Source organism: Meleagris gallopavo, chromosome Z, assembly GCF_905368555.1.
Source record: "Meleagris gallopavo chromosome Z, MGAL_WU_HG_1.1, whole genome shotgun sequence".
Lineage (NCBI taxonomy): Eukaryota > Metazoa > Chordata > Aves > Galliformes > Phasianidae > Meleagris > Meleagris gallopavo.
The window spans coordinates 7,474,810-7,496,615 of NC_139435.1; the positions used below are offsets into that span (position 1 = coordinate 7,474,810).

The 21,806-nt window shown below is 45.2% G+C and overlaps 1 protein-coding gene across 1 annotated transcript; it reads right to left on the reverse strand.

The window, feature by feature from the left end:
* Nucleotides 1–1,900: 1,900 nt before the first annotated feature.
* Nucleotides 1,901–13,753, reverse strand: LOC100547913 (aquaporin-3). Its single transcript, XM_010725198.4, has 6 exons — nucleotides 13,515–13,753; nucleotides 4,847–4,973; nucleotides 4,525–4,662; nucleotides 3,630–3,748; nucleotides 2,992–3,209; nucleotides 1,901–2,315 (listed from the first exon to the last, which is right to left on the reverse strand). The coding sequence occupies exons 1-6, from the start codon at nucleotides 13,620–13,622 to the stop codon at nucleotides 2,147–2,149; spliced, it is 879 nt and encodes a 292-aa protein (XP_010723500.2). The 5' UTR covers nucleotides 13,623–13,753; the 3' UTR covers nucleotides 1,901–2,146.
* Nucleotides 13,754–21,806: the final 8,053 nt, after the last annotated feature.

Genomic DNA, 21,806 nt, shown 5'->3' on the forward strand with positions numbered 1-21,806 from the left:
TAAGAATTTTAGCTGAAGTGGTAAAAGAGTGAGAAAAGGAGACAGTCCTCGAGAAAAAGGGAAAGCGATCCCTGCAGCTACATGAATTGATTGCAACAGTACACAATGCTTTTAAACAGATTTTGAGGGATAAATTTTCAAGACAGAAATGAAACAAAGCAGCAGAAATGGGACAAGGACAGAATACACTGAACAAACAGATTTCTTGCTAAAAATCACTTGATTTCTCGTTGGTGAATTGAAGGAAATCACATTAATCCAACTTCACTGAACTGTTCAGATGGCAACATGTGGGAAGTATAGACTTTTTTCAAGGCTGTACAGCTGACAGAGGAAAAACACAGCAGGACATAAATCAGCAACAACACTTGCATTTACAGAGAACATAGGCAGGAAGGACTGTGCAGTTCTTTGAGCAGTGGGCTCAGGTCTGCATTACTTATGTTCTCTACATTGTGCAAGGAAGTAATTAGCTCAGGCACTGCATCTTCTCCTACCTACCCCCGAAATGCACCAGCTGTGCTTATGGATATACTTCCTGAAGGGGTTAATTCACTTTTGCTAATGCAGGCTGCAGAGAGGAAAAGGGTTTGAGGAAGCTTTTGTTCCTGACAATTTCCTTTCCATGGCAAAGTTTACTGTCCAGAGCTTAAAAATAAAACAGGCACTGACATCTTACAATGTGGATATTAACATTTTATTTCTTAAAAAGGAAAAAAAAAAAAAAAAGAATACATAGTTTTAGTGACTGGAAATGTGTACAAAGTTACATATTTCAAAGAATTCACGCATTAAAGAAACTGCCTTCAAAAGAGTTTCTCTAATGCAGAGGCATGGGAGCTACAAATTCTTTCACAACTGATACTGTTTGTTTCAAACTCTCTGTATAGCACTGGGAGAGCCAGCCATCCTCTAACACACCAGTGCTATAGGAGCCAGATGTGTCTGAACTCAGACCCTCATCAGAAAAGATGTGGTAGAAGAGTCCTGAGTGCCAGGGATGCCCCCACAATTCTGTAAGGTAGAAAACTAAATTCTCCAATCACACTGTGCCAAAATCTAAGGCCATCTTGGGCAAACCCAACAGTTATCTCAAAGCTGTCAGAGAATAGGCATTTCCCACACATCTTTAAATTAAATGATCCCCATCTTGTTTTGTAGTAACAGCTTTTTAAGGAGTGCATTTATATATCTCTATAAAAAAAATACTATTGTGAAATTTACATGAACACACACAACTTTAGCAACACCATGCTTTCAGTGGAACTTGGCTATTAGCTGCTTGCAATTTATATACAAAGCTGATTAATAAGAAAGACTGCTACAGGGAGCCAAGCTTTCTTTCCAGGTTATCCCCTGACTAAAACAAGGATTTCCTATGTTTTGTCTTCCATGAGTTGGCAAGTTTGAAAACTGTGATTAGAACACCAGGGTGCAGTGGCTTGTAAACATTTTGTCTTAGTATTATATTAAAATCCAGTGCACTCTCACTATCTGCTCTGACTTTCTGCTCATGGATCAATGAATTGATACAACCTTCTGTGAGCTCATCGGAGAAATGAAAATTTTAGCCAATTAAAATATTGTACATAAGTCCATTCCTGGTGTCAAGTCACTGACTATAGAGCAACACCAAGCATGTACTTGATCCATCATAGAATTGCAGGCAAATTTTTCCCAGGAGATCAGAATTTCAATTCCACACTAGAAAAACAATTTATGTTTTGCATGGTCCCCACTCTGCAGATGGGGCACATGTTCAGAGGGAAGCAGTTTGCCAAGCTCAAATGCCAAGACAGCAAAGCAGCCCAATAGAGCCCCTGATTCCTGATTCACGAGGCCCATGCTGGAGTTGTTGGATAGCAATGCTCTCCTCTCTCCTGTCTCCTAAAATTCTCAACCCCCTTCGAGAAGTATGGAAAGATTATATGATACTGCGTGGAAGGAAAAAGGCACATAGGAAAGTATCTAAAGCAAGCGCATCAGGGATATTAAAAAAAAAAAAATTAAAATTAAAGGCTAGAATAACTGAAGACAGGAAAAAAACTCTTCCTGTTCTTGTTGAAGCTCTTCTTAACTCCTCCCTCCTCTTCACCAGCTGCAGTCCTGAGTAATGAATGTCTGCCACATCAGAATGGCAGCTTCCTCAGACCCTTTCCTTGTGCTTCACATTGGCCAGCTTAACTGTCTCCTGCTCAGAGGCAGATGGAGAAGGCTCATCATGACATCCAATCATCAGCTGGTAGACTATCACTCCTGCAATGGCCCCGAGAAAAGGAGCAACAACTGGAACCCACCACCACTGCTTACCAGTCCTGGAAAACAAGAAGGAAATGCACAAGGTTAAGAACTGCAGCCTAAGCATTAGAATACTTGTGCTTCAGTCTGGAATAATGCAAAATCTGATTATTTGCAAACATCCCCATTGACGTGCAAGACAACAGCAACCCTATGTCCACAGCAATATCCAAGGCAGTTGCTGCCTCTTGCTGCAAGTTCTGGGGACAAGAACTTCAGAGCAGCTGTTTCCAGGACATCTAAAACTCTCTCTCCATCAAGAAAGTAGAGAAACCATCACTGTCTGAGCTAGGCACTTTCACTTCCCTCCTATTGCCTGCAGGAAAGTACTTTTTTACAACATATAGCCTCTACTGCTCATAGTTCTGAGTTTTCTCCAGGTTCAACAAAATATGACACAGGACCTGCACTTTCTTCCATTAAAAAAAGTGGATAAGATCATGTTCAAGGTGCACCTGAGCTTCTCATCTCTGAGATTTCCTCCCCAAAGTTCATTAATTTGCTGGAAACTGTTGTAGTTCTATGATTTTTTAAGAAATCAAAGCAGAGCAAACTGTCTCTCGTAAAGAGGTTTATACTTTCCAAAGACACCATAAGTGTGCTAAGATTCTCTCTGGCACCATAGGTACCACCTACTTGAACTGTAACTTTTTTCCCCCTTGATGCACAAAGTTTTCATTCGCAAGCTCTTACCAGAACACTTCAGTGCCCCAACCAGCAATGGCTGTGAAGAGACGAGGCCCAAAGTCTCTGGCAGGGTTGACAGCATAGCCAGAGTTGAAGCCCATGGAAGTTCCAATAACGAGGACGACAAAGCCAACTGTGAAAGCTTCCAGCCCCGTGGGAACAGGATTGTTGTAGGGATCCACAATAGCCAAGACACAAACAATCAGGGAAGCAGTGCCAATGAACTGGGAAGGGAAAAATCAGAAAGAAGAATTTAATCCAGACTAAGCTTTTAACCAAGTTACTTAACTCCTCTGAAGTTCCATGGTTTTAAGACTCATTCCCTAACGTGGAAAAGCTACAATAAAACATCTCATGGCACTGTCAGACAGAATTAGACTGAGTGCCCAGTTGGGAAAGCAATGATGGAACACGCTCCTCCTAGCAGCTGATAGATTCCTTTGTGCCCACACCTCTTCCCTGCACACAGAAGAGCTATCAATATCTGTGTAAGCAGCCAAATCAGCTGAAGACATCTTCCAGAATATGCTTCCAAGCTCTGATGCATTCTTTGACTAAATGAGAGGGCCAGAACAAACCCAAAATCTCAAGTTCTTTCAAACCCAAAATTTTCAAGTTCTGGCACCCTCCAAGCTCCTTCTTACCTGATCAAAGAATCCATTCACAACATTCAGATGCTGAGATGGGTAGGTGGCAAAGATACCAGCTGTGGCATTTTCTCCTGTTACATACAGGTGGTTGGAGCCAAAAGCCCAGATGGCATCTGGAGGTGGAGAAAAGGCACCAGTCAGAGCCCAATAAACACTAATCTGAATTCTAATTCCCTCTACAAGGTGCCTAAATGCCTGTGGTGCTACAGAAGTCAAAATCTCAGATTTTGTTCAGAACAATCTGAACAATGCTCTCAGACTAAATTTCAAGTGGTCCTGTGTTGGGCCAGGAGTTGGACTCAATGATTCTTGTGTTCTCCCTTCCAATTTGGGATTTTTTATGATTCCATACTGCAGTAAACTCATTATTACAGAGGAATTGTATCTTCATACACATTGACACTCTCCTCATGCCATTCCATCAGGAACATCAACTATCTTTAGCATTCATTAAATCCTGAATATTGCCAAGTGCTGATTACTTCGCTTGTTTAACCTACAGAACTACAGCAGCACTTCTTTGTCTAAAGTTAGCAGTATTAAACCTTTTCCTGATCAACACAGAGTGATCAGTTCTTATCTCCTGCTGTAAGAAGGAGCACTGTGAAAAGAGGAATACGCTCATGAGTAACAGGATTTCCAGGTTGTTTTTCAAGATGTAGAATCAGCCTGAAAAGGGCTGCCAAAGTTGCTAGAAGTCTGTCTCACAGTAGTATTTAGACTAAGCAGAAAAAAATCCAAGTGAAGTCTTCATTTATTACACAAAAAACACGAGGATAAAACGACTCTGGAAAAATGCACAGATGCTGTTTCATCAACATTTCTGGGAGATATGCTGTAATCTAGACAGCAAAGACCTGTACACATCATACACACTTTCTGCACCTACCATGGTAGAGCCCAAAGACTATGCCAGCTCCTAGGAAAGCTCCAAGTGTCTGGGCCAGGGCATAAACTGGTAGTTTGATCCAGGGCTCTCGAGCCAAGACGCACATGGCAAAAGTGACAGCTGGGTTCAGGTGTCCACCTGCAGAAAGACAGAAGGTTAATGCACTTTTATAGACAGAACTTGAGTCCAAGAGATGAGCCATGGCAAAGTAGTCTCCACACAGGAGAAGTGCCACATAGGAAAAGTGCAGCCATCTAGGCCTACACAAGCATTACAAGTTCTCACAAGCGAAATCCAGCCCACACACAGAGACAAAACATACCTGACACCTGGCCTGCGATCAAAATGCCAAGCATCACAGCAAAGCCAAAGGCGAGATTGACAGTCAGGAAACCTCCATGGGTCCCTTTGCTGAGCACGATCTGTGCAACAGAGCCACAGCCGAAGAGCTGAAAGACAAGAACAGACTGAAATTACCCTCTGTGATTTACATCATGGCCAGTTGCTGACCGACACTCTTGACTGCTCTGCTTACACCTGCATGGACCGTTGCAGCACACTCATAACTCAAAGCTTCAGCATTCAGCCGCAGAAAAGTCACAAGGAAAGACTTTCTTCTGGCTGAGTAAACTGAATCCATGACTGAAAGTTAAAGATACATCAGCTCACAATTTACATCTCCAGGAGACTGGACAACTTTGACCAAACATCCAAATGTATGATGGCTAAAGGTAGACAAGAAGGACCATTGCTCAGACAAGGAGCCTAAACTCTTTGCTGTTAAAAAGGGCTAATAACTGTCTGACATAGTAGCACATAGATTGGCAGGGCACAGTTTTGCTATTGCCTGGATATAAAGACATGGCTGAAGAAGGCTATGTTCACCTTGGCACTCAGGAACATTCTTTTCAAGCCATGGCTGAGGGATTGAGGTTGCTTTCCTGAGCTGAGGTACCTAGGCTTGTCCCATCCCCAAGGTTTGCTCCCTGCCATAGGTGAGCACAGCCCACACCACCTCGACACAATGAGATCCTTCCTATGGCAAAGTCATGTAGGAAGAGATCAGGGCAACAAAACTGTTCTTTCTCTGCAACACTAATAAGCATCAAGCGCTCTGGGTAACAACCTATTTTTGTTGGGTGATAAGTAGTGTTGCCTAATTGCTAAAGGAAGCATGTGCTCATTCTGAAAGACATTAGCTCTAAGTGGGCAATTCTTCTTTTCCCATCACATCCAAAAGCCATACTTCCCATGCTCACCCCTAACAACACAGACCAGTTTCCCCTGGCTGTTTGGTTCATCACTCATCCAGATCCAGATCCTCCTGCCTAGCCATGTCCCTCCACTACCCACCACATATTTTAAGGAGCCTTGGTCCTAATCTTCTGTATGCTTTTATCTTCCACTGCCTTAATCTGAACAGATTCTCAGTGTATACCAGGGATTATCTCATCACTAGAGACTGAGAGCATCCTTAAACTAGGATGGGACAACATCTTGCTCAAGATCCTCAAGGCTAGTGCCTAGAACTTGTGCTCGTGTCTGTCCACCTATCAAAATCTCCTGCTTCTGCAAATTCCAGTATTCCAAGATTACTCAACTGCCATAAAGGCAATATCTGCTCTTAGGAGATAAACCACCAAATAGGCATCAGGTAGGTAGGAGTGGATCTCTTCACCTCTTCTGCCAATGCTGGACATACCTGTTGAGCAACACACAATACAGTTGAAGGGCAAAGCCAAAACACAGCTAGTTCATCCCCTCAGTGACTGATGAATTACTAAGAAAACATTGCACTCAATCTGTTGGAAAAGGAGTGGCCAAGTAGGCTGCAGGCTGACTCATGAGGTGGACACTCTGTACTCAGGTACCTCTTGGCACAGGACCCTCTGCTGGAAGAACAAAGGAACCTGTAGAACTTGTTAGTTAAGAAAGTGATATCCAGTACTGCTTTCTACTGGGTACACAGCAGCCCATTCCTTGTCCTCATACCAAGACTCTCACTTGGAAAACCATAGCAGAAGAGATACGTGTGCGAGGGCAGAAAAGATCAGTTGTTCAGCAAACAGAGCTATCGTTGCCAGCTTTGTCCAAACCATGAGGGAAGCATAGCTACAAGCGAGCAAAGAAAAGCTTGCTAATGACCAGGGTGACATTTGTTCCTTCCCAGAGGAGTCTCAGCACACCTTAGGCAGAGTTTTGGACAGAGTACTTGGCTATGGTGTTTATCTATACAGCCATAAAGCATATCAGTGTGACCAAGAGGTGAGCCCAGAAAAAGCTGCAAAAGGCAGCTGAGTTTGGCAGGGTTGGCCCCAGTTTACTGTAAACTGTAATAATAGAATCACAGAATGGCTTGGGTTGGAAGGAACCTTAAAGATCACCTAGTTCCAGTCTCTTGCTGTGGGCAGGGTTGCTACTCACTAGATCAAGCTTATTCCCATTGATGATAGACTTTGTTTTATTCACTCTGGAGGAACTGGCAGTTCTGCAAGTGGATGGTGGTTGGTTCATCAGACACACATAACTTTTGGTCATAGAAACCCCAAAGTTCTCCATTCCATCATCTGCGACGGCACTTATCCACAGTGAATAAGTTCTCTCAGACTGGAGGAATTCCAGCTCTGGTGTTTCCCAAGAGGCTATTCTCCATCCTCCTCTCTGCCATCCTACACCTAGCAAGATCTCCCCAGCTTTTTCCCAGAAGAGAGTCTATGAGCCATGCAAAAATACCCTGGAGCCACTCCACAGGAGCATTACAATTACTTATCAGATATGCCCTAAGTACTGTTTGGCTTAATTCAGCACAACAATAGAAAGAATGGCCCCAAGTAGATTAAAATTAAAAAGTAAGGTAATATTTAGGGACAAATTTGAGGTTTGATATGCTTGTGTGCAATTCCATCCCACACCAATGGAGTCCTTCAAGCATGAATACATTCCCATGCATGACATCCAAATCATGCTCAGCCCTGCTCTTGTGGCAAATGGTTTTACATGAGAGCATTTGATACAAGCTGGCAGCACTGGGTGGCAGCCAACAAAACAATTGCACATGCCAGGTGCAGGGGCAGCTTTGATACATATACCAGGTGGTTATGTTGTCCAGAGGGATACAGTTCCAATCCTTGCTTATGCAGATGCAAAATCTACAGTTACTATCATCAGATATGTGTAAAATATATGATTGCCTGTAGTGAGATTTGTTTTGCACCTTTATTAATTTTGTTTTATGATTGTTGTTTTGTTTTATGACTGATACAGTCATCTTGGATGACCTTCACATGCAGTGAGGAGAAATGGCCACGTATGGAATGGAGCCCAGCCTCCCAAGATGGGTATCTAAATCAAGTCAAGAGGCTTGATTCAGGGTCTCATTTTCCCCACTGATGTAGTCAGCACTCAGGTCAACCAACTCTGAGCTTTCCTGTCTAAGTTTTGGCAGAACAAATCCCACCAACTCAGTAACACTTTCCTTTATCTTTCAAGACCCCTAAAAAGACAGCAGTGACAGATATGTTAGAGCCTAGATGACATATCTGAAGCACATCACGTGTCACTGTGATCTACCATGCTGCTCACAGGGACAGAGTTCAAAGTTCACCATCCTCTGTGACAGATTTTGTCATGATCCACTTTTCCGAATCTTTGCACTGCCTATTGTTTTGTTGTGGTAAATGAACACATAAGTGACATGAAACTTATGATCACACCATTTCCAATTCCACTCTTTGTTAGTTTTCCCTCCAATTTCTTCTCTCAGGCCATATAAGGCAGGATACCCTGACCATTCTATTTTCTTAAGTCTTTGTTTTCCACCACTTACAGAGTTCAGGAGCATCTAGCTTGAGTTGTAAGGCAAGGAAGATTATATCAAATACAGCAGCATTTATTCAATTAAAATCCATGGACTTAAGCTCATGCAATGGATGTGAGTGACCATTATGGCCTAGAGGTGGATGTGCACATCCAAGGAAATATGATCCTTCATTCTTGGTTTTAATAATCTGCTGCCAACACATAGTTTTTACATTACCAGAAAAACATCTCAACCAGCAAAAGCTCAGGTGAGTCCCTCACAAGGCAGCGTGCAGCCGACAGCTGTTATATCCCCATGACCCATTAGACAAGTGTTTTCTTAAGTACTAATAAAATGTTTGCAACAATCCCTTAATCAGATGTATTAAAGCTACTCTCCCAGGAGTTGAGGTCAATGCACCATTAACCATGTTAATGGAAAACAGCTCCTTAATTTCATCTTACTGTCTCAAACAGATCTAATGACTTTCATGGCCAACAGAAAAGCTTCTCTCTCCTCTTCCCTCATGAGCTGATCCAACTTGATGTGCTGTGGAAAATTAATAGGAACATACCAGGTTCTGCAGGATCAGTGAGTTGAACTGGTTCAGGGATAAAGGGGCTGGAAGACTCCAGGGGTTGAAAAAGGGAGGAGATAGCCAGAAGCAGGTTGCTGGGTGTAACTTCATACTCAGAAAAACTCAAACTCCCTGTGTCCAGGTTGTGGTTGAGTTGGGCCATGTGGCTTTTCCAAGGTCCTCCCCCTGGCAGAGAAGCCCTGGAGTTAGTCACAGCTCTTAGGAGGGGGCCTTGAAGAACACAAACATGTTGAAAGAGCTAATGAAGAACGAAGGGTTACTGGGTTCACGGACAAATCCTGACCAAAACAGTTCTGTTGACGAACTCAAGTGGAAGAAGCACAGCAGCCAGGTTCCCTCCCTATCCTGCCCTCTTTCCTTTGTTGTTGCTCTTTCACACCTTCAGGTGCGACACAAAAGGCCTGGATGGATTTGTTCTTGGATTTCAGAACAACTGATCTCTAAATCAATACAGGAAAACTTTGTTGGCATAGCTCAGAAGGACTATTATTACCTGAGCTGCAACTTTACCCTCCAGCTTGCAAAAAACAAGCAAACAAACAAGTGCATGGGAAGAGCGGCTCAGCCCCTGCTGCCCTCCAGTGGACAGCAAAGGTGACATAAGGGCAATCAGATCCTGGTGATAATCCAGGGGAAGTAACCCTGAGAGGAACCCACTGTGCATGGGCCTTCCTCAAGCCTCAAAGCCCATGCATCCAGGGGACCTCCAAAAGCCACAGTGCAAGGAGAAACATTTGTGCCTTTCCTGCAGCACAGGAACTTGAACAAATAGGTGGGTCTTGACTTAGAGGTTGCTAAACAGGGGAGAAATATCATATTCCACAGCCCGGCTGGACCTAGCAGCTCTATCTACCAGCCAGCCTGGGTAGGAACAAAAGGCATTACAGATGGTCTGTAATGTTACAGCTACCTTTGCACCAAGAGCCGGCTTGGAGCCAAGTAAGGCAGCAGGAGTGGGGAGATAAGAGGGGCTGAGAGAAGCTACATATGTACACTGTGGGCTACAACAACACTGCAAAGAACTCAGTGAAAAAACAAACAAACAAACAAAAAAAAAAAAAACAAAACAAAACAACTGAGCAACCTATAGCAGAGCAGTTGGGCATTGGTGGGGAGGCTGTTATTTAGTTTGTTCCTTCCCCATGTGTACCGAAGCAAGAACATGTTCTGATATCCGTGATGTCCATCAGATAAGGAAGCCTTAGCTCTTAGAAAGACCTGGGCTTCACTCACAGCGTCGAGCATTGCTGGAGAAAGCTGTGTCTCACGAGGGCAAGTTGTAGTGCTGAGCTCTCATCTCTGTGGGAAGGAGAAACCTCCCTGCTCCTGCACTGGGGCAGCAAGGCTATAGTTTGGGTGGTTAACAAACAGCTCGAAGCTCTTGTGGTGGAAGAGGTGGTGGAGAGCAGCAGCACTGCCAGCAATTTGATGAGGTTCCCCTTGCCTTGATCACCCCAGCCACCTTACTACTTTGGCTTCTGTGGGTAGCAGCACACTCAGACTCTAAAGAGTTCCCACCTGGCTGCAAAGGCAGGGCAACCTGGCTGAAAAGCAATTAGGAATTGTTTTGTTCTTTCCTCGTGCCTCAGCAGCAGTGAATCATAGTCTGACTTGGAAATCAGTTACAATAGCAAGTTACTTCTGCAAACGTTAAAACTGAACAGGGACAGCTTTGGTATTTGCAGCCAGCAGACAAAGACAAACAGTCCGAGCCTTTAAGGAAAGCGTGGAGACCTGCTGGTGGAAATCTCGCTTTAGTGAGTTGCTACAGCAATAACACAAACAGCAAGTGAGTTGGAAAATGCTTTCAGTGTTTGCATTGCTTAACTATTTCCAGCAAGAGGTGCTTCTGACACGGATAGAAAGTTCAGACCTAACATATCAGAAAGTATATGCTGAGGAAAGAGGAAGGGGACTGTCATCTTCTCTATCAAAAGGAACAGAAGCAGCGCTAAATTCTTGTAACAGGAGGGTCACAAGCAACAGAGTGTAACTCTGTTGTGCAAGGCACGTAGCAGGAGCAGCAACTCAAGTGCAACTCCTTTGTGCTCTTCAAGGTTTGGCTGCTTAGTTGGATTATTTTTCTTACCTTAAACAAAAAGGCAGTATTTTCTCTTAGGCAACACTCTGCTGCCTTTGTAACTCTTACCAGCAGGTAAGAACTGTGGGGTTCTGAAATGGTTTTGCTGTAGAAGAGCTTTAGAGAGCTGCTGTTATGCAAGTGAAGGGGAAGAGGGAAGAAGCTGAAGCCATTCCAGTATCCACAGCAGGACAAGTTCTACATTACACAGTGCAATCTTAAGTAAGCTGCAAACCTTAAACATTGGGTTCAGGAAGTTGACTTTGGTGTGAATGATACCAAGCCTTAAATCCATCCCCAATATTGCCCCATTCTAGAGAAATTCATATGCAGTCAACACCATCTCCCACAAAAGCAGTTTCATGGATTCCATTTTCTGAAGCCCACAAGAGGAGCTTGCTGGGCTCAGCTGCAGATGAATGCTTTCACTCTCAGCTCAGCCTGCTGGGACTTCTGCAGGATAGAAATGTCCGTTTTCCCTCCAGGCAGGATCAGGATCTCTATCCCGGGATTATCTGGCTGAATCCACTACCAAGGTCCTCCGATAAGGAAAAAAGACAACTTCAAGGCTTTTGCTTCTGCCTTCAGGGCAGTTGATGAAATAAAAAAAATACAGAGGAATATGGGTGATAGGGAGCAATTAAATATATATGTATTATACTTATTGTAATTTTTAATAAAGTATGTAGCTCCTTATTAGCAGAAGAACAGACTGGGACAGCTGCAAAGGACCAGCTTCCCTCTCTGTATTTCATGCTAACAGCCAGGCAGGGTTCGACATGCCTGGGACTTCCCTGTTCTCCCTCTGCATCTGCTCCCACACAACACAGAGCACCCCCATAGGAGCTGAAGAGATTTTGGATCACTTTGGGACAGAGTTGAGAGCACCAATAAAAGCAGCATTTTCTTTGATCCCAGACCAGCTCAGGGAGTCCTGGACAAGGTGATGAGCTGCTTTTGCACACACACATGAAAACAGAGCAAGCATGGTGCTCCCTGAGGCTAATGGTGCCACTCTCATTTTGGAGTCTGGATAAGCAGTGGGACCAAACCTTTCCTGGGGCTCTGAGCACACCCTGACTCCTCTCCGCCCCAAAGCAGCGAGACTATAGGGGAAAGTTGTGTCAGCAGAGAGAATAACTTATTTTTTAATCACAAGCCCTTCTGAAAGCTTGCACAGCTGAAGATGTGCCTCATTTCTCAGTAGAACTAACCTGGCTATCAGAAGACATTATCTTTCCCCCCAAGCACTACCTTGCATCTATCCTGAGACTCACTGCAGAGACCGTCTGCTGGTTACATTCCTATCAGCTTCTTCTCACCTTTATCCCAGGTAACTCTTCCCTAGGAAACCAACAAGACACATCCTAAAAATCATCAGAGCTGGGTCATTCTGGAGATAAGGCTACTGCACTGTGCAGAGCTGCTTTCTTTTAGGAGTGGTAGCATTTTATTGCCATATTTATCCCCCCGTGCAAGACTCAATAGTCCCCTCTTCCACATAAATAAAGCACAAGACAGTGTGTAGGATGAAGCACATGTGGCTTCATCAGCCTTCCTCTGCCTTCAGCCCTTCTGTCCATCAGTGCTTTCCTCAGACAATCAGTTACAGAGGGGCATAAACCCACAATCACTCTGCCACATGGGTTTACACCACTTCAGATGAAGTTTCACCTGCACATTTTGGCTGTGCCGCCACCAAATCATTGGGCATTGCATAGTCCTGCATTTTTGGACGCCCAAAATGAGATAACCCTATTGCAGTGTTGCTGCACTACTGTGTGATCCCCATCCTTCACTGCTGTCTCCTACATGCTCAAAGATATCCACCCCACTTTGTCCCCTATATCCTGTCCCTTTGGAAACCCAGCACTACAACAGGCGGCAGAGTTTTGTTGCACTCATCATTTACAAAATGATGTGTTTTGTAGTGGGAGTGACAGCCTTGCACTGCCACGCAGGCGGGATCAGCTGCCAGCACGGACAGTGCTGGTGGCATGCAGCCCTGCTGATAAGACCCTTGGGGACCTGCAGCAGGCAGTAAAAATTTTGCTGGAACAGTTTAAATTCTGCCTGTTTCTTCTTCACAGGATGCACAAAGAAAACAAAGGGAGGTTTTCACTGCCTGGATGATAGCACTTGAACTATTTCAGTGCCAAGACAATATTCCAAGACGGAGTGGGAAAGGAAGTTTTGCATGATCTCTAGCAAAACACTTGCTCCAATGCTGAGTCTGCTCCCTGTGCTTTGTGAACACACAGACACACGACAGAACATCAACACTCTGCTGAGCTCTGCAGAGCCCACTCCTTGCCAGCAGCCCTGAAGCTCACTCTACAGCACAAGGTTATCCTCTATGGATAACAGCTGTGCCAACAGGCAAGTTGCATGGGAGTTGGGCTCATCCACCTGCAATTCCCTGCAGCAGCACAGTGCCAGGACCAGCACAGTCCCTGCACCAGGACGATGCCCCCACGCCAGGATGATGTCCCCACGCCCCAGCACAGACTCACCACCAGGATCAGCGTCCCCAGGCACTCAGCCAGCGCTTGCCGCACCAACTTATTTCGGATCCTCAGGTGCTCCTCGATGGTAGCAAGCACGTCCTTTTGCCTCCCCATCGCAGCAGATGTGTCCTCCCAGTGTTGTCAGGGACCAGCAGCAGCTGACAAAGCCTCAGCAGGGTTTCTTCTCCAGCAGAGCGGCTCTTGCTTATAAATAAGTTTGCGGTGCCTGACACACCCCCACTCAGTGACCACACCCCTTCCACACTACTCAAAACCCTTTTTTCCTCATCCTTTTCAGCATGAGTTGGACTGGGCTGTTTTCTTCTTTGTCCTTATTGCCCACGTAGGTGAGCAAAAGACTTTCAGAAGGAGGAATTAAACGTGGCAGAAATGTCCCACCCAAACACAAATCCCACCAATTGCATGAGGCCGTGACTGCCTTCCTCAGCTCTAACCGAGGTCCAAAAAGCCAAACCTGTGGACCAAACAACATCTTTACCCATCTGCACTATCACACTACCCTTCTTTCAGCTTGCACTCCCTCCGAAGCCCACCACAGCATGGCAGAGGCATTGCTGCCCACCAGCCGGATGAGATAGCCTGAATGAAAAGCTGTCCCCGTCCATAGCCCTGGGGCTGCTGGCAGGATGTGTGCCACTTGTGGTGTCTGGTTTCTGTTAAGACAGCAGTAAAAATTCCCCAGGCTTGACGCAGTGCAGTGGGTGAATGCGCAGGATGGATGGACCCCCTTCCAAGATTTGTTCCTTGACTCCTCTGCAAAACCACAGATTCGCAGCTTCTCCTCTTCCCCTTGTTTTACCAGCAGCTTTCCCGCTGGAAAAACAGAGTGGTGATGAATGGGCTCTTATTCCCCACAGGAGCTGCAGCCAACCTGAGGAGTCAAGTCAGGAATGCAGCTAGCAATAATGTGCAAGGAATCAAATGCAGGGAAACATTCGGGTCCAAACACAACTGTAGGGACGGGAAACATCCCTCATTACTTTGGGCTTAGGTCTGATTTGCTTTAACCAACATCAGTGAGGTCCTCTGAACTGCAGCTGCAAGGGGTTTGCCAACCAGAGCCAAGGACAGCAACTTCTCCTTTCTCTCTCCTCTGCCTTTGTCCATCTCACTGTGCCTCACCCAAGGAATGAAAAGCCCACCATCCCACTTCACCCTGCACTTCTCACCTTCCTTTATACTCCCCTTTGTGCTTTAAATGCTGACGTGGTTTTGAAGACACCACATCCAGAAATGAAGCTGAGGTGTCTTTCTTTTTTTCTTTTGGCAGCTCCTAAGCTAAGATCTATGGCTTTTTTTGCCATTTGTTGAACTGTCAGTGGGGAGACACTGCAGTGTAGGTTTATGGAGATTTATTTACACAGGGTCCTAGATCCTGTTCTTTACCCCATGGCTGGGACAGGGCCACTATGCTGGGAGCAAGCAGGAAGACCAGAAAGAGCCAACAGATGAACAGCAGGGACATGGAGATGTGATGCTCTCCATATAAGCAGAAACACGCTTCCCCTCCATGCAGCATCTGATCCTTACTGGCTAAAAGTCATTTTGAAGACTACGAAAATATCATTGTGACTGGTTTAGAGAGAGGAGATGTCTGGGCTCCCAGGGCAATGACAAAAGATAGTGGTAACACCAGCATCAAAGCTGGTGCTTGGAAAAGTCTAGACAGATGTAAGCCTGAGGAACTGGGATGGAATAGGCATTCCGACACTATGCCACTATGCCTGACTCACTACATAACCCTGAGCAAATCCTGTACATTTCCACACCTTAGCTTCTCCCTCCATAAATTGGAGAGAGTGGCATTGGATTCCCTTCCCAGGGCGTTGTGGGCGTGACTCACCGCAGCCCAGGATCCGACAACTTAAAATGAGCCATAGAATCTTATGCAATTGCTTTCCCAAGAGCCAGGTTATTAACTGGGAGCTTGAGGAAGGGACAGTGAGGCAATGTTGGAAGAAGTGGAAGATCTTTTCAGAAGCAATGATTAATCAAAGTGTGAATAAGACCTGAAAGGGGCCAATTCTAGAGATTCCATGTGCCAAGGCAGCAGCTTCCCTGTCACACCAGGACAGCTGGATTCCAGGGGCACAAAATCCAAGCACAGAACAACGTAAGAGGTGCATTGGCAGCAACATTTTTTTTTAAAAAGCCCATCTTGCTTGGTGACTGCTGGCAATCCTGCCTATGGCAGGTGGTTGGAACTAGATGGTCTTTAAGGTCCCTTTCAGACTAAGCCAGTCTATGATTCTATGATAAGGTATGGACACACTTCTTTGGATTAGTTGAAGTAAACAAAGAAAGTTGTAGAAGCAAGACTGATGGCACAGAATATTCTGAGAGCTGCTGGCCATCCCCTAGTGTTGGGCATAGCAAGATGTCCACCCCATCAGCATTGCCTTGCATGGACATTCAAGACCATGCTTTCACAACAGAGGGGGTTGAAAAAAAGGTAAATTTCCAAACCTCTGTCATGCCTGACCTCCTGGTGGTACTGCCACATCTGCTGAAGCCCTAGCAAGGGTCTTCCATTTTCACTAACGGCATGATTCAAGCATCAAGTGAACTAGAGTGAACCACCCTTTCTGACCCGTACAACGTGAAAAATCAAGGCATTGGAAGAGTAATATATTTCTTTAATTTGTGGAAAATGCTGATTACCCAGGGGAAAGCTCAAAGAGAAAAAGGAAACTCATCTCAGCAGGGAAATCGGTGATAACATTGTTCCACTGAGTTCACTACATAAATCTCAGTCTTCCATTCCAATATTTTCTAGTGCCCAAAACTATGGGAATAGCTACGATAAAGCAAGATCTGAACCTATGCCTTCTGCTGCAGTCCAAGAGAAAACTTGTCCGTAACGTTTGTCACTTTCTCACTCCCTTACTTTCTCTCTTGCAGAACTTTGCTACGTGCCATGAGAGACTCTCTGTGCTCAGGCTGTTATTTCTAGACATGATCCAAAACTAACACTCGAGTTCCAAATTTGCTGTTTGTATTGCGCTTGGCTCCTTCCCTCCTCGCTCTGCTCCAGGGGAGAGACACAGGTGAAATTTTAAAGGAAGAACTTGATCCATAGCTGCTTTCCCTTTGGCTGTTTTCCTACTGGCTCTATGATACAGAATAAACTCAGACTTATAAACTCTTTGGCTTCTGCAAAGTGCTGAATCAGCCTCCAGTAGTGTAATGTTCTTATTAAAAGTCAAGTTTAACAGAGTAACCTGACTTTTCCTTAATCGGCTGAATGGACAAGCTCGGATCAATGGGTTTCATATCTTCTCCAAGCCAAATTCATTCATCCATTCCAGGATGTGTGGTGCAATCCAATAAGGAGAAAAGCATGAATCACACAAATCAGCAATGAGTCAGTCATTGTGTTGGTGCCTGGGTCACCTGGTGCAAAAGCCATTATGCTAAGAGAGGTCACTGGGTCAAAGTGTGACAGGATTCGGTGAGATCTGGTGAAATCTGCCTTTGTAAGGTACCTCTGACCACCTTCTTCCCATCATCTACCTGACAGCAATATGGTGACTTGTTCAAAAGATTTCATTAAAAATAAAAATTATAGTTTGCCTAGCAAGGCAGGGTAGGAAGTGAGTGAGTAGGAAGTTTGTGAGCCTTGTAAGTGATTCTAGCTGCAGGGTTGAGTGCAATAGTTTCAATATCCTGCCTTGAATCTCCAGGTTTACAGAGCCAGGTATTTGTTTCATGTCTGTGTCTACTTAGCACTCCCTCATGAGTTAGAAATTAGAGAAATTCCTCCAGGAAACAGTCTACAGAGCTGAAAGTTGTCAACAGCATTTGTGTTTGGAGAAACTTAAGGTGAAACTGCAATTCTAATTTAGGTTCCTCAGACATCTTGGGGAGGTGTAGAAGCTGGAAAACTGGGTTTGGACTTTGAATTATGATATAACAATGAGAAAAATATTTCATGAAGTCTAGTGCTGAGGGCCAAGTGTAGTAAAATGTGACCTTGAACTGAGTCTCTGTACATCACATCACTCAGAAAAGTTTCATAGGATTGAACCTTTCAGAGTTACTTTGAGGAACATAGCCTGTTGCCACTGGCAGTTCCTTGTTGCATCTGATTTAACTCTCACAAAGCTGGTCCCTATTTACAAGGAATAATCATCATTCATGACAAGCTGTTCCTATAGAGAAGCCGTTTTCCAGAGTAAGTAGTTGCATACCAGAGGAAGTACTGTACACTGGAAAAGTACCAATTGCTCCAGAAGAAAGCTTTTTAATAACACATATAAAAGGAAAGCTATTACAAACAGCTCTCCCAAAATAGGGTGTTTGGCAGCACCTTCTCCCATATACTACTCTGCGTAGACAGTCATTCTTCTGAGAGCTGCAGAGCCTGTTCTGGCTTGGAGACACTGCTACTACTTAGCACCACAGCAGGAGAGTTAAAAGACCTTGAAGGAAGAAGACACAAAAATGGGATGAAACCCAGCCAGCTCCAAGTGTGAGTCAAGGGCAATGACAAGAACTTTCCCTACGAGGTGAGAAAGTGCGCAGGAACAAGGAGTGTGACTGCTTTCCCACCTAACCACAGGTAGCCCCAGCACAGACAGCCCTGGGGAGAGAAATGATCACTTCAAAAGCACAATACAACCGGATGTCACTTTGGATATTCATTCCATGTGCTCACTTTAGAAGCATCTATTTCTCTTTACTGGCTATAAAAGAAACCTAAAACAATTAGCCCAGCTGAAGGCAGATATGCATAGTGTAACCCAGACTGGTGTCTCTAAGGAGGTACAGACCTGCTAAAAGCAAGGTATTTGTACCATAAATGGGAGAGGAATTTGCAATAGGAACAGGGAAGTCTCAGCACTGTGCCACCATGCACAACAGGAGCTTCCTCTGTGCTACCACATGTTGATCAAGGCACCTATGCAAAGAAAGACAAACCGAAAGTGGATGAGGTGCAATCAGAATCAGAAGGCCAAGCAGGTGAATTGAGCCTCTCCAGCTCTATATGAACTCAAGTGCTCAAATAAGGTAATGCAGCAAACTCAAGGCCAAGACAGGACATACCACTATTATTAAGTACATGAGGAGGCAAAAGAATTGTTTGTGTTGGCACAAGGGCAACTAGGGATAAATTAGCCATGAATAATTTTAGGCTGGAGAGTAGAAGCCGTAAGAGCATGGATGTCCTGTTGATGTTTTCCATTCCCAGGAAGGTATGTTCCTTTTCCAGGAAACGCAAGGGTAGAAAGTACCAGAAGGTTGAATTAGAAATGGAGTGACTTCCAAACAGGAGGCACGGGGTTCTGTGAAGTAGCTAACACTCATTCCCTCATTGCCCTGATACAATTCTATGTCCCTATGTCTATAAGGACTTGGGGATCCTGGTGGATGAGAAGCTGGACATGAGCCAGCAATGTGCACTCGCAGCCTGGAAGGCCAACTGTGTTCTGGGCTGCATTAAAAAAGGGGTGCCAGCAGGGAGAGGGAGGTGATTGTCCCCCTCTGCTCAACTCTTGTGAGGCTCCCCCTGCAGTGCTGCGTCCAGGCCTGGGGCCCCCAGCAAAAGACAGACACAGAGCTCTTCAAACAGGTCCAGAGGAGGGCCACTAAGACGACCAGAGGGCTGGAGCACTTCTCCTATGAGCAAAGGTTGAGGGATAGTTTAGCTTGGAGAAGAGAAGGCTTCAAGAGACCTCATTGTGGCCTTCCAGTAATTGAAGGGAGTGTAGAAACAGGAGGGGGAACAGCTGTTTACAAGTGTGGATGGTGATAGGACAAGGGGGTGTAGTTTTGAACTGAGACAGGGGAGGTTTAGGTGAGATATTAGAAGGAAGTTTTTCACACAAAGGGTGGTGAGGCACTGGAACAGGTTGCCCAAGGAGGCTGTGGATGCCCCATCCCTGGAGACATTCAAGGCCAGACTGGCTGTGGCTCTGGGCAGCCTGGTCTGGTGGCTGGTGACTCTGCACATAGCAGGGGGGTTGAAACTCGATGATCATTGTGGTCCTTTTCAACCTTTTCAATCATGATTCTATGATTCTATGATCCTCTAAACCCAAGAATACAAGCCTCTATTAGCCACTACAGGTTCTGCTGCTGAACCCTAAGAGAACCTGAGTCCCATTCTGTCCTCTGCTGTCATAAATAATTCTCATTGATTGTTGTGGTCCTTTTCAACCCAGCCCATTCTATGATTCTATGATTCTATATCTTGCTTGCTCTCATATTGTCCCAGAAAGGGAATTCCTGCTAGCTTGCACTTTTAGAGGAGAGAACAATGTCAAAGGACCAATGGAGAAAACTACACTCTCTGTCTTTTATGACCTCAGGGCTGTCAGACTTTAACCACCTATTCACTTGGGTGCTCCCTAAATCCATTTCAGTAAATACAATGTATCTTGCTTACATTTGTTGCAAATGAGAACAGAGCCTGCTGTCCTCACTGGGACTTTCATTCTTTCAGCTGGTTTTGCATCATCCTGAATCCTGGAGGAATTACCATACTGGCCCCTTTTATTTTTCCCCTGGTTAGTTTAAGTATTAAAAATCATTCCTAACCAAGCAGGCATTAAGGAACTGCATTGTAATGGGCATTTCTGAGATTCCATTATGCAGCAGGGATTTGGCAAGGACAAGCCACCTGAGAGGTTTGCCTGCAGCTGTGGAGATAACAGGGCTGTAAATAGGAGGGCCTCCTCCTGTGGGTGCAGCACCTGAAGTGACCCAACCATCCACCTCCCAGATCAGCAGGAAAGCCCCTTTCTAAAGAAAGGGAGAATATCCTCTACTGATGTCTCCTGTATTGAAAAACAATAGCAGTCATGGGACGTGGGGTATTTGGGGCCGTTGCTTTTAAACTGGATCTGGAGACTTCAGAGAAGGTTTGATGGGGAAAAGTGAAGGATTTGGACTTTAATGATGTTAGGATGAGTGGCATTATCTTCCCCTCTCTCCTTCTGGATTAAGTTATACTGGACCTACCACGTACCTGGAATATCTCAGGGATGAAGAACGAATATCTCCTTAGGAAAAACATCTTGGCCTCTGTTTCTTGATCTGTCCAGAAGGAGGAAAAAACATGGCTTTACACACTGAGAGCCTTAAGAAAAGTCTGTAAAAGTAGGTGCCAAAAAAGGATGTAGGAAACACTCAGAAATTCAGGTTTGAACCAGAACTCTGAAATATGGCTAATTCTGCACCGAATACATCTGATAGTTCCTACATGAGGGCACACGGTCCCAAGTACTGCTCTGCCTTGTGACCCAAGACACAGGTGTGTAAGACAGCCAGCACCAAGGCCAATTCAGAAGCCCAAGTGCTCCACCAGAGCAGTACAGGAGTCTGGATCCAGAAACCAGCAGATGGGAGCTGGTCAGTCACTGGTACGTTTGTAGCCAATGTTTGGCAGCTGCTCCCAAATGCAATCACATCTTCCTAGGATTAGAAGACCCTTTTTTCTATAGCCTTTCTGTCTGCCAGTGCCTGGAAAGGACAAGATGAGCCCTGAAAGCAGCCCCAGGAGGAGCAAGCATGGATGCACTGAAGGGATGAGCAAGGAGTTTTCTCCTCCCACCCACAGAGAGGTTTTGCATCTCTCTCTCATGGGTGCAAAGAGAACGGCTTCCATTGTCCTTCCAGCTCTGAGCTCCCATCTCCTGCCCTCCCAGCAAACCCTAGTAGCAAAGTCCTGTCCCCATGCAGGTACTCTTCACCCTCTGGGGATAGGAGCATCTCTCCTGCTTTGCCTGTTAACACACACATCAATATACACATTCTTCATCTCCAGACTTCGGTTGTCAAACCCCCCAGGACCTACTGGGAGGCTCAGATAGTGAGTCTTCAGTGTCCACCTTCCATTTCCCAAGCCTGCCACTCAGACATCACACCTACCCCTCCTGCCATTACATCCTGCAGGAAGCTCACAGACACCTGAATCAGACTTGAGTTAAGCAACTGGAGTCAGCCAATTGGATACCTATTACTGAGCAATGAGATAAGATCATTTACACTCATCTTTCTTGTGGTTTGGGGTGTATCTGTTGCATGAACCTGGCTGAGACATCAGCTCAGCCTTGCAAAATCCTCACTGAGATACACCAGTCCAAGCTCCACACATGCTCTCCCACCCCTCCCATTATGAATATACTCAGCTAGCTGAAATTATGATGCATGGAGGGATGCCCCATGTCCCAGGAAGACCTGGCATGCTGGTGTCAGCAATGGTGAGGACAGGATGAAGAGACAGAGAAAACCTGGTGGGATACCCCAGCATGGACCACTAGGGGGAAAAAAAAA

Excerpts from the sequence above, each read along its gene's own strand:
- LOC100547913 (XM_010725198.4), bottom strand. The coding sequence starts at position 13,622 with ATGGGGAGGCAAAAGGACGTGCTTGCTACCATCGAGGAGCACCTGAGG. Across the intron at positions 4,974-13,514 it reads TGGGGACGCTGATCCTGGTG|CTCTTCGGCTGTGGCTCTGT; the intron begins GTGAGTCTGTGC and ends CTTGTCTTTCAG. Across the intron at positions 3,210-3,629 it reads TGAATGGATTCTTTGATCAG|TTCATTGGCACTGCTTCCCT; the intron begins GTAAGAAGGAGC and ends TTCCCTTCCCAG.